This window comes from Aptenodytes patagonicus, chromosome 4 (assembly GCF_965638725.1).
Source record: "Aptenodytes patagonicus chromosome 4, bAptPat1.pri.cur, whole genome shotgun sequence".
Lineage (NCBI taxonomy): Eukaryota > Metazoa > Chordata > Aves > Sphenisciformes > Spheniscidae > Aptenodytes > Aptenodytes patagonicus.
In genome coordinates, this window is record NC_134952.1 from 29891096 (window position 1) to 29903734 (window position 12639).

Below are 12639 nucleotides of genomic sequence, written 5' to 3' on the forward strand. Positions count from 1 at the left end.
CTAGTCTAAATCTAGCCCCCTTTAGTTTAAAGCCATTCCCCCTTGTCCTGTCACAACAGACCCTGCTAAAAAGTTTGCCACCATCTTTTTTATAAGCCCCCTTGAAGTACTGACAGGCTGCAAGAAGGTCTCCCCAAAGCCTTCTCTTCTCTAGGCTGAACATCCCCAACTCTCTCAGCCTTTCTTCATAGGAGAGGTGTTCCATCCCCCTGATCATTTTTGTGGCCCTCCTCTGGACCTGCTCCAACAGGTTCATGTCTGTCTTGTGCTGAGGGCTCCAGAGCTGGACGCAGTACTCCAGGTGGGGTCTCACCAGAGCAGAGTAGAGGGGCAGAATCACCCCCCTCGACCTGCTGGCCACACTTCTTTTGATGCAGCCCAGGATACGGTTGGCCTTCTGGGCTGCGAGCGCACGTTGCTGGCTCATGTCCAGCTTCTCATCCACCAGTACCCCCAAGTCCTTCTCAGCAGGGCTGCTCTCAATCCCTTCATCCCCCAGCCTGTACTGATACTGGGGGGTTGCCCTGACCCAGGTGCAGGACCTTGCACTTGGCCTTGTTAAACCCCATGAGGTTCACAGGGGCCCACTTCTCGAGCTTGTCCAGGTCCCTCTGGATGGCATCCTGTCCCTCTGGCGTGTCGACCGCACCACTCAGCTTGGTGTCATCTGCAAACTTGCTGAGGGTGCACTCGATCCCACTGTCTATGGCATTGATGAAGATATTAAACAATACCAGTCCCAATACGGACCCCTGCGGGACGCCACTCATCACCAACCTCCATCTGGACATTGAGCCGTTGACCACTACCCTCTGGATGCGACCATCTAACCAACTCCTCACCCAGCGGACAGTCCACCCATCAAATCCATACCTCTCCAGTTTAGAGAGAAGGATGTTGTGGGGGACCGTGTCAAAGGCCTTACAGAGGTCTAGATAGACGACATCTGTAGCCCTTCCCATGTCCACTGATGTAGTCACTCCATCACAGAAGGCCACCAGGTTAGTCAGGCAGGACTTGCCCTTGGTGAAGCCATGCTGGCTGCCTCAAATCGCCTCCCTGTCCTCCATGTGCCTTAGCATAGCTTCCAGGAGGATCTGTTCCATGATCTTCCCAGGCACAGACGTGAGACTGACTGGCCTGTAGTTCCCCGGGTCTTCCTTTTTTCCCTTTTTAAAAATGGGGGTTATGTTTCCCCTTTTCCAGTCACTGGGAACTTCACCGGACTGCCACGACTTTTCAAATATGATGGGTAGTGGCTTAGCAACTTCATCCACCAGTTCCCTCAGGACCCGCGGATGGATCTCATCAGGTCCCATGGACTTGTGCACCTTCAGGTGCTTTAGATGGTCTCAAACCTGATGTTCTCCTACAGTGGTCAGCTCTTCATTCTTCCAGTCCCTGCCTTTGCCTTCTATGACTTGGGCGGTGAGGCTTGAGCACTTGCCAGTGAAGACTGAGGCAAAAAAGTCATTGAGTACCTCTGCCTTCTCCATATCCCAGGTAACCAGGTCTCCTGTTTCCTTCCAGGGAGGGCCCACATTTTCCCTCGTCTTCCTTTTATCCCTGACGTACCTGTAGAAGCTTTTCTGGTTGCTCTTGATGTCCCTGGCCAGATGTAATTCTATCAGGGCTTTAGCTTTCCTAACCTGATCCCTGGCTGCTCAGACGGTTTCTCTGTTTTCCTCCCAGGCTACCTGTCCTTGCTTCCACCCTCTGTAGGCTTCCTTTTTGTGTTTGAGTTTGTCCAGGAGCTCCTTGTTCATCCATGCAGGCCTCCTGGCGTTTTTGCCTGACTTCCTCTTTGTTGGGATGCATCGATCCTGAGATTGAAGGAGGTGATCCTTGAATATTACCCAGCTTTCTGGGGCCCCTCTTCCCTCCAGGGCTTTGTCCCATGGCACTCTACCAAGCAGATCCCTGAAGAGGCCAAAGTCTGCTCTCCTGAAGTCCAGGGTAGTGAGCTTGCTGTGCGCCCTCCTTGGTGCCCTCAGGATCTTGAACTCCACCATTTCATGGTCACTGCAGCCCAGGCTGCCCTTGAACTTCACATTCCCCACCAGCCCCTCTTTGCTGGTGAGAACAAGGTCCAGCATAGCACCTCTCCTCGTTGGCTCCTCTACCACTTGGAGAAGGAAGTTATCATTGACGTATTCCAGGAACCTCCCGGATTGCTTATGCCCTGCTGTGTTGTTCCTCCAACAGATGTCAGGGTGGTTGAAGTCCCCCATGAGGACCAGGGCTTGTGAGCGTGAGGCTGCTCCTATCTGTCTATAGAGGGCCTCATCCGCTCAGTCTTCCTGGTCAGGTGGCCTGTAGCAGACCCCCACCGTAATGTCACCTGTCCCTGCCTTCCCTTTAATCCTGACCCATAAGCTCTCGGTCAGCTTCTCATCCATCCCCAGGCAGAGCTCCATGCACTCCAGCTGGTCATTGACATAGAGGGCGACACCGCCTCCTCGTCTCCCCTGCCTGTCCTTCCTAAACAGCCTGTATCCCTCCATCCCAACACTCCAATCATAGGAGCCATCCCACCACGTCTCCGTGATGCCAATAAGGTCGTAGCCCTGCAGGCGTGCACACATCTCTAACTCCTCTTGTTTATTCCCCAAGCTACGTGCGTTTGCATAGAGGCATTTAAGTTGGGCACCCAATGAAGCTGTCTTACTGGCTGGAGTTCCTTTGTGCTGCTCTTCAGGTGCTCTCCTGCTGACCTGTGATCCTTCTCCAGGCTCTGGGCATCTCTTGCCAGCCCTGGCATCAAACTGGTAGGAGTAGGATGGATTGAGGTTCCCCTCCCCCAGCATCTCTATTTAATTAATCATGTAATTAATCCAAATATTAAAGAAGGCATCTCAAACATCTATAGGACATGTAACTTAGTTATCAATAATAAAAACTGCAAATACTAACTCAAATTTTTTAACCAAATATATTAGAGTCATACTTAATGCTAGAAGAGAAGCACCACTCTGTATCACAATGTAAGAAATTTTTGGTAAACAGGAAAAGCAATTTTTGCCACTAGCTAGTCATGTAAAAGTGTTTAACAATCATAATAAACACAGTTCAGCTAGACTTGATTACAAATAATTAAGAGGAATCCCTCAAAACATAAAATCTCCCAATTGTTTTTAAATACCCTGGGAACAATTCATAATTTTAATAGCTTTTCTTGTTGTCTACTCTTAACAGTGGTATTTAAACACTCCTCTCAAATTGTTTCAAGACAATAAAGTAAAAACAAGGGAGTGAAGAATATTTGTCCTTTCAATAATGGGACACAAATACCACAGCCTTTCCTTAGCCAAAATCCAAAGAAAAGGCCTAAAACATGGCTTCCTCCAGCTGGGCTCTGTGTGGAAAGAAGAGAGTTTTCTGCTTATCCTTTCAGCTCCTTTTCTTCTCTCTCACCCTTACTGCTAGCTACAGGCCCTCAAGCCAAAAAGATGGTCACGCCTCAAGTGCATCAGCAAGAGTTCACCTCCTGTTGTTCTCTACAAATCCTCTGAACTGAAGATTTTTCTTTCCACTCTGATACGTAAATCGTTTTTTCCTGGCTTTCATATTGATTTGATCCTTCATTAGCTGCTTGGTAGAGATGACTCTTGAGTCCACACAACACCCACCACCATCTCTCCTGAACTTCGTTTTCAGTTTGGTTATTGCGTTTACCAAAATGGCTAGTCGCATGATCACCTCTCAGCCAGGCATCATTCACCTGCCACCACCCCAGGCTCTCTCCCTAGCCAAACCCACCGCTCTGCCAACTCCAGGTACCACACGCAGTCCGTACCCACTTGGGTATCCTGAGCCCCTTCCCACTGCTGTTACTGAATTCCTCTTCTTACCCCTTCATGCACTCTGCAGCTAGGCTAAATCAGTTGACTGGTCTGAAATTCAAGGATTGGGCAGAAGGAAGTCTTTATTAATCACAGCCACAAATAACTAACAATGCCAGAAGAACCCAACTTCCAGTTATGGTCTGAAGTGACTTTGGGTTGGAAAGCTTTATAGGTAAGAAGAAAAGAGAACTAGAATAGCTGAGAAGGGGCAATCTCAGCATTTTCTTTTTCATTGAGTAACCTATAACTATAGCAACTGGAACCAGCAAGAAAAACTTCTAAGATTCCTGAAATATAATGGGGTTCAATGAAACAGTTACCATTTGAGATTTACCATATCCTCATTTATCCAGACTGGGTTGTTTTGGCTCCAGTGTCACTAACTGTGACTAAATCTTTGTGTCTAACTTCTACTGGAAGAACCCAGGGGAACTTTATAGTTAAGGTTTCTGTTTTTCCACCAGCAAATGTTCGTAATTCATTGGGATTTGGAGGAATTTACTGCGTGTATTTTACAGAAGCAACTAAAAATCTCCCACCTGCAAATTATTTCAGCAGCAATGTTTTTTGCTTGAGTCCTCTGGTCAGGCCAAACAGAAAGAATGAATGTGCTCTGGTTTCACAAATAAGGACCAGTAGTAATGTGATTTGCTAAAATCTAAGGAATTGTGACTGATCATGCTCAGAAATTGTGCTCACTAATATGTATCTTTACTTGGATGCTTTGATTCCAAATAAAGCTTTGAATCTCTATGATTCAGAAGCCTACTTTGTTTCAAGTTTCTAACTTCAGTAGTTCTTCCTGTAGTTTTCAAAAAGTTAAAATGAGCTTTTTTTCCTCCTTTGGAAAAGTGCATAATTTTTTCCGTAACTTAAGAATAGCTGAGGGGATTTTTTTCACATTCTCTCTCCTCCTCCCTAGGCTTGTCTCTTCTCCTCCACTCAACACAAAAATAGAAAAAGCCTGGAAAACGTTGGTCCCAAAGAGCTATGAATAATGATTTAAAATTAAAGTAAAAATTATTAGCTATTTATAGATCACTCAGCAGAATAGCAGGCAATACATTACAAGACAGGTAAACTCTTGAATGCTACAGGCTTGGGGAAGAGTGGCTGGAAAGCTGCCCAGCAGAAAAGGACCTGGGGGTGTTGGTCGACAGCCAGCTGAACATGAGCCGGCAGTGTGCCCAGGCGGCCAAGAAGGCCAATGGCATCCTGGCCTGTATCAGAAATAGTGTGGCCAGCAGGAGCAGGGAAGTGATCGTGCCCCTGTACTCCGCACTGGTGAGGCCGCACCTCGAATACTGTGTTCAGTTTTGGGCCCCTCACTACAAGAAGGACGTTGAGGTGCTGGAGCGTGTCCAGAGAAGGGCAACGAAGCTGGTGAAGGGTCTGGAGAACAAGTCTTATGAGGAGCAGCTGAGGGAACTGGGGTTGTTTAGTCTGGAGAAAAGGAGGCTGAGGGGAGACCTTATTGCTCCCTACAACTCCCTGAAAGGAGGTTGTAGCGAGGTGGGGGCCGGTCTCTTCTCCCAAGTAACAAGCGATAGGACGAGAGGAAATGGCCTCAGGTTGCACCAGGGGAGGTTTAGATTGGACGTGAGGAAAAATTTCTTTACTGAAAGAGTGGTTAAACATTGGAAGAGGCTGCCCAGGGAAGTGGTTGAGTCACCATCCCTGGAAGTATTTAAAAGACGTGTAGATGTGGTGCTTAGGGACATGGTTTAGTGGGCATGGTGGTGTTGGGTCAATGGTTGGACTCGATGATCTTAGAGGTCTTTTCCAACCTTAATGATTCTATGATTCTATGATTGAAAGAAGTTTAAAAAAAACCTTTTGGCTTAATACAGTGGACCAATATATACTGTTAAGGAGAATATTGAAGTTACCCACCGGATTCTGTCCTCTCCCCATAGAGCCTTATTTCATTCTTTTTCTGGAACTACAAATAATAGCTATGTCTATTACCCATAAGATCTACTACCCATAAGATCATTTACTTCTTTCACTGAAATGACAAACAAAATGCTTGTTTGCTTCTTCAACCCATCTTTCCAACAATAGCATTTTTTGTTCTATTTTCACAGTTTCCTAGTGATAACAGCTCCCCTTCTCTTCTTGACAGGTGTACCACACAATGAACCTCTTCTACACAAAAGGCCTTCCCAATTGTATCATCTCAGCTGACAATGAGTAGTATTAAAATTCTTTTTAACAGTTTTTTTTCCCCACAAAATAACATGAGCCTGGGCTCTGGTGCATATGCCCTTGAGAGAGGTAGGCGTAGACCTGTTTGGCATTCCCCACTGGCTAGCTCTAGATGACAACTCTGTTTCTACTTAGTATGTGACGGTTTTGGATCACCTTCCTGAGTCACCTTGTTCTCCCCGCACATTTTCCTCCTATCCTCTCAGCTTCCCAATGCACGGTAGGGAATTCAAGCACTTAATTCCAGGCTATAGAGTCCACTCTCTGAGTTAGGTTCCCATTTGCTTTGATTCTCATCCTTTCCCCCCCCCCAAAATACTACCATATATCTTCAATCTTAAATTAAGCTTACTGGAGATTTTTTATAGCATCAAAAGCCCTGAAGGAACTATTTAAATGTTAAGATACCTAAGAAAAAACTGTGATGCTTTAAAACAATCAATTCTTTTTTAATCTCTTCAGTAATGAGAACTGAATTACTCTCTATCAATGTCTGCTAACAGCCATACAACACACGCAGAACATGCATTTTATTCACGTATACATGCACACTATATCCAACTATTCTTCAGATGTGAGTTCACACAGAGCTGGAGACAGTAAATCGTAAGCCAGATAGTTAATTAGTTGAGAAATAGCTCTAACCATTTGGGATTTGTGTCTCCAGCTACAGCTGGACATGTCCAGATGACAGAAATATACAGCATGCTGGCCTTCGTTGTGTTTGGTACAAAACCAAGGAACTGGCACCAGGCTCATTCAGTTCAAAGTGATGCTTTGCCAACAGTTTTACTGATCATTTTCCAGTTGCTGTTCACTATTGGGGAATTAATGTTTTATTTAAAGATCTGAAATGGACAGTTATGAGATCTAAGAAATAGTCACACTGTTCAAGCTATTAAATGGAGATTTTGGCAGTGTATACTGTGGGTGATTTCTAGCAGTTCACAGCAGGAAATCTCAAAAAGACCAAGTTTGTTTAAAAAGCTAATGAAACAGAGCAAAGCAGCCTACCAAAGTATGTGTAATGGATGAGGCAGTTACACATGGAATAAAACGCTGGTTCACTACTGTAAGTAGCCAGCACGTACCCATTGAGATTTCTTCTGCAGGGTCTGTCCCTATGACTCTGCACTCTGAAGAAATGGGCACATCATTGATAATATGGAGGTCCCATAGCATACCAAACAATTGCACATCAGTTGAGCTGCAGTAATAGACTTTATCCTGCTCCTCCTGTCAAGTAAAGACATTAACTTAAACTGCTTACCAGCTGCCCAAAGGGTCAAAAAGGAGGTCAGCTGTAATTTTTTTGTTTTGTTTTGTTTTGCAACTTAACAGGTGACATGCAAATAATGGATCAGTTCCCAGATAAAATGGAACTCAAAGTAGACTTGTGGAAGGCATCTTTTAAAGAAGCTGCAGAATGAAGCTGGGCTCCTAAGATCCTGTGCAGAAAGGAGAGATTTTCCCTTTCATCAACTTCTGGCTTTCAGGCAATGAAGTCTCAGCAAAAATATCAGGATCGTACTAAAGGGCTGGACGGAAAGACAGTATCTAGCTTTCATATTAACAGCTGTTGTTGCCTGAAAGTTCCCAGTTACAGTTATAACACTGTGGTCTAACAAAAAATCTTATCTGGTGTCTTTCTTTTTTCCTGTCTCTTGAGCATGATATGTCATGCAACTAGAAATTTTTATTTATAAAACTTTTCTTAACCTAAGAAATGAAATGTAACATATACATAATGGCTATATTGCAATTCAGAAACCAATCCTGAACTCTGTGCCTGTGTTAAACACTCACTTTGCACTGGCTAATGAATAAAGCTCCATGGGCACCTGAGGAATCAGTTATGCCACACCAGAATCCATGCTTCAGTCACTGTGACCTTCTGTCCATCTGTGCTGGGTGGACTGCCAGATTTTCATTATTATTCTCTAGATCACAAGAACAATTCCCCACTGACTTCAGTGATGTCTCACAGCAGACATTCTGACCTGGAGCTGTATTCACAGCATCTTTTTTTTTTCCCAATATTCCAGGTGTATCAGTAAAGAAGGTTGATAGAGTAAATTAGTTCTTATAGATGGGTGAAATACAGGCTGCTCTGGGATATACTCCTTCGGACATTCCCCATAATATAGCTGTGTTGGCAAGATCAAATTAAAGAACTGGCAGATCATTTAGCTGATGATTACCATCTTCCATCAGAAAAACTCCCGGGACCAAATGGTTTATTTATATGTTAGAGTTAAACTCCTAAATTTAGACACCTGTCTTACAGCAAATATTGCCATTGTCGTTTATATTTCATGTTGCTTTCACAATTATAACTTTTGGATCTCCATGCTGCTAGTCGCTTCAGATTTTGAGGACGTGACATATGCCTCGAGGCTCGACATCACTTGGAGAACTACCAGCATTTCCAAATGATTCAGGGATCAAGATCCTTTTACTCTAGAGTATAACTATAACTCCCCGCAACTTTAACTTCCTCTGTGTGGCAAAAAGTTCCTTATGGCCAGTACATTTGGGTTCCCAAATTGATACAGGAGTCTTGACATATGCATGTTACCTTATGAATGTGGAAGATCCAACAGCCACAAAGCTAAGCCTAGCAGTTTTACTATAATATACTTTTCCTGATGTTTATTCTGTGAAGGAGACACAGCTCATTCTGTGTTCTCAGGAGTCTCAAGAGTATGCAGAGCCAGAGTGTAAGTACTTAAGAGAAATCAAAGCTAAACAACTCAGCTTGATATAGTCTTCTATGGACCATAAAAGTCTCTTGTATCTTTAGTCAAAATAATGTGTATCTCTACTGAGAATTTGCTTTGTCCTTTCTTTGTACACAGTTCTAACAAAATAACTTTTTCAAGGGTTTTGCATCTTGAATACTTTGATGGTAAATAATTTTTGAAAGGTTGATTAATGACATATTCTGAAAACAGGCCCCCATGACACACCTCAGGTAGGATATTCTCTATTACTACAATATAACTGTACTGCTCTACCTGTCTCCTTCCACCTATACCAACTTTTCAGTTTCTTCAACATCAGAGCTTGCAATGATGTGCAGACAACAAAACAGATGTAAGGAAAGTGAATAGGAAAGTTCTAAGGTGCACGCACACTTTTTCATGTGTATATGCCTCATTTAATTAAAAAATATTACAGAAGGAAAAGAATAATTACCTACAAATTCACCACAGGAAACAAAATACTTTCTTGCAAAATATGAAATGCCTAGTTTTCTGATGAGTTCATTTCCAAAGTCAAATCAAAACAGTTCATACAGTTCTAAATTATATACTGGAGCTCTCTATTTATGTTTCAAGCCCCAGTGAAAGGTACTAGAATGACAACCACAGAATTTAATTCCTCCATTTCATGAAAAAATAAGAACAAAATTTCCTATATATCGAATAATTTGTGTTAGCCAGTCAGGACTATCAACTCATTTCTTACAATGTAAGTCATCATACCAGTATTGGACTGTAACAGAATTCAGTTATTATTGAACTGAAATGAATATGAACTACTATTCTGGATATAGTGTATTCTCAATAAATAGACAGTCTGTATTATATTATGCACACTTTAAAGATGCCCACAAAATTTCTTTTAATTCCAGTCATCAGATAGATACATTGTTTCTAGGCTATCAATGCACATAAAATGAAAGCTGCTAACTGAGAGAGAAGAATACTAAATTATAATCATGCTAATTCAAAAGATGCTGAAGGGAGCTTTGCCAGTTTTAGACTTGGGTAATAACACCAAGCCTTATTCTTCAGCCTACAGTAATCACATTGACTTAAGAGGAGATAGTCCCGATTTTTGCTACATAAGTAGGATCGGAACAGGTCCCATTTCCCCAGAGGATTTCATACATTTTAATGAGTGTTATGTCGATACATGCCTCAGAGAAGGAGATTGAGTAGAGCTGACATAAATACACCTGCTTTTTTATCTGCTTTCTCACCAAAGAATGAAAATCTAGGGCAGAGGATATGAAGGATACAAATGGAATGCTAAACATAAGGAAAGTAAATTGAATGGCATCATATTTCCTAATTGCCAGACTTACTTGATCTTAATAAACTTCAGACTGTTCTTAATTTAAAGATACATCCCAAGACTTACTTGTCAATCATAACATTCACTAGCTTTGGGTTTTTTTTACTTCCCTAACTTGAGCTAAATGAAAAGAACAGGCCTACAACGCCTTGTTGCAAATCCTTTACAGACTGAATTGAGAAAACAGATTTAAATTGTCTTGATTTTGACAGTGCTGAAGGTGCTATTGAGACGTGTTTAGTTTCTTCCTGTGCTTGCTAACTGTTTGATTGTATGAAGTGTATTGAAGTTGGGGCTTTAAAATAGGAAAATAGATTTACAGCTATATACCTCACACATTACCCCACTTGTTACAGATGTGCTTCTGAAGTACTTAAGGAAGCTCAACTAGAAAATACTCTCATTAACAAAAAAAAAAAGAAGTAAAAATCCCAGAAACCCTCAGCACTGAAAGTAGATGATTTTTTTACTTTTTTTTCTCCTGAAAAAGTAATGCTTTAACCTAGCTTTACTGTCTTTGTCATGTTGTAGTTGAAGCAATTTAATATGTCAGCTTCTCTAAAGGTAACAAAGGGAAGGCTTTTTAAAAATTTTTTTGTAATAAATTATTACCTTTTAATTCTGTAACAGACACAAAGTTAGTTAACAGACTAAGCCATTATGAAATCTAATACACCTGGGACAAATTTCCACAAAACATACTTGGGGTTCTGCATTGATACATATTTCATATTTAGAAGAAATGACCATATTTTTCCTTAGTTAAACAGTAATATTTTGTAGGCTGTTCAGAAGGATTTGTGGCTATTTATAAATTAACTTCCACCTTAAAATAAAAATCAGATTTGCACATCAATGTGTGCCATGAAGGGATAAATATTCCATTCCACTGACAGTGATCTAATGTTCTAACATAAATGTCATTTTGTACTTGTAAAATGACTGCTGAAAACCATCTACATACTACATGCTCAAGGTAGTATGCTCCTCAAAAATCTACTTTGAGAAATTCAGAAAAGGTTTCCTCTTCGGTGCTTTAAATACGTTTTAAATATATAAATCTAAATGGCATATTTATTTCTCTGCAACAAACATTATTAAGTCACTAGGTAGATTAGTTTCTTAGGGAGATGTGCTAAGATATATCTTCAATGTCCACAACTACATTAGGACTTGAGAATGCAGTCTCAGTTTAAAATTAAATTAAAAATGTGTCAATTATTTACTCCATTAGCACTCACCTACAAAGGTAAGCAGGATCACCAACAAAAGGATAAGGGCACAGATGCATGGAATCAGTATTAGGAGCAAAAGTCGAAGGAACTTGGCAGAAGCCAGTTTCTGAGAGCAACCATCCCCCATATTATCTTCATCTGTTCCTAAGACCTGAAAAACAAAAGAGCACAGTTTTATCATTCTGGTGTTAATTAGTAACTCTTGTGTTTTCAATAGCAGTCCTTCCCATTACACAGAACAGCTATATGATTTAAATATATGCTATAAATGGCTTTTAAATTCTTAACAAAAAGTTGAATGTAAACTTTCTTCTTGGTGGACAGCCTAGTGTAATCCATATAATTTAGTTTAGTTCACCCAATATCCAGACTTAACAGCTTCATTGAAATTTCTAAACATTTCTGATGAACTAGAAGTTGGATAGGCATTTCATTTGAAAAAAATGTAAAATACATAATAAATTTAAGCAATAAGGCTAAATACAGCTTATTTTATAATTAAAAATAATCCATTACTAACTATTCAAGAGCTCCATGTTCTTAAGTTTCTTTTATTAAGGAATCAAGCAACTATTATAATCTTTGTTTTAAGTGACAATAGAAGTGATAAGGACTGTTCCACTTATTATGCACAATAATGCTGTCTCATTTTTTAAGTACTTTACAAAATTATAACTTATCACAGTATTCTGTAGAGTTTGCAACTAATATTTTCTGTTCTATAAATGGAATATAGAAGAATAGAGAAAAATTATTTTCTGAATTCAATTAAGCTGCACAAAGTACAAAAATTCAAACCTTTGCAAAAGCCTAAATATGTATTTAATATATATTTTTTAAACATAACTTCATTAAGACTATGATCTCATATACTGGAAAATCGTCATACTTTTTAAACAGAAACAAAAACAAAATTCCAAATGAATATTTAATAGCAAGACTGAAACTGTTGTTATGAAGTTAATATATCTTTATTCAAAATTGACTAAAAATAATTACAATTTTCCCTATGATAAGGTGAAATTGAATGATAGGATTATTAATTCCAGCAATGTCTTCCCAAAGGATGACTAATAGTTTATCCTCTTTGTCAGGACGATCAATCACATTGAAGTTGGTTGTGACAGGACACAAGAGTGTAAATGCATCCATTACCCTGACAGCCTCTCCCCAAAGAACCTCAAGAGTCTGAGGTCTACAACATATATATTATTAGTCTTGTAAATGCCAGTCCCCGTGGGTTATCCCTTTGGCTGGCCCTGCTGTAA

General features: G+C 40.8%; 1 protein-coding gene across 1 annotated transcript in view; it reads right to left on the reverse strand.

Moving 5' to 3' along the window:
* CORIN (corin, serine peptidase) overlaps positions 1-12639 on the reverse strand; it is a 166568-nt gene that overhangs the window by 134798 nt on the left and 19131 nt on the right. The window contains exon 2 of the mRNA XM_076336202.1: positions 11378-11522. Within this exon, the coding sequence (XP_076192317.1) occupies positions 11378-11522 (145 nt within the window). The remainder of the gene's footprint in view (positions 1-11377; positions 11523-12639) is intronic.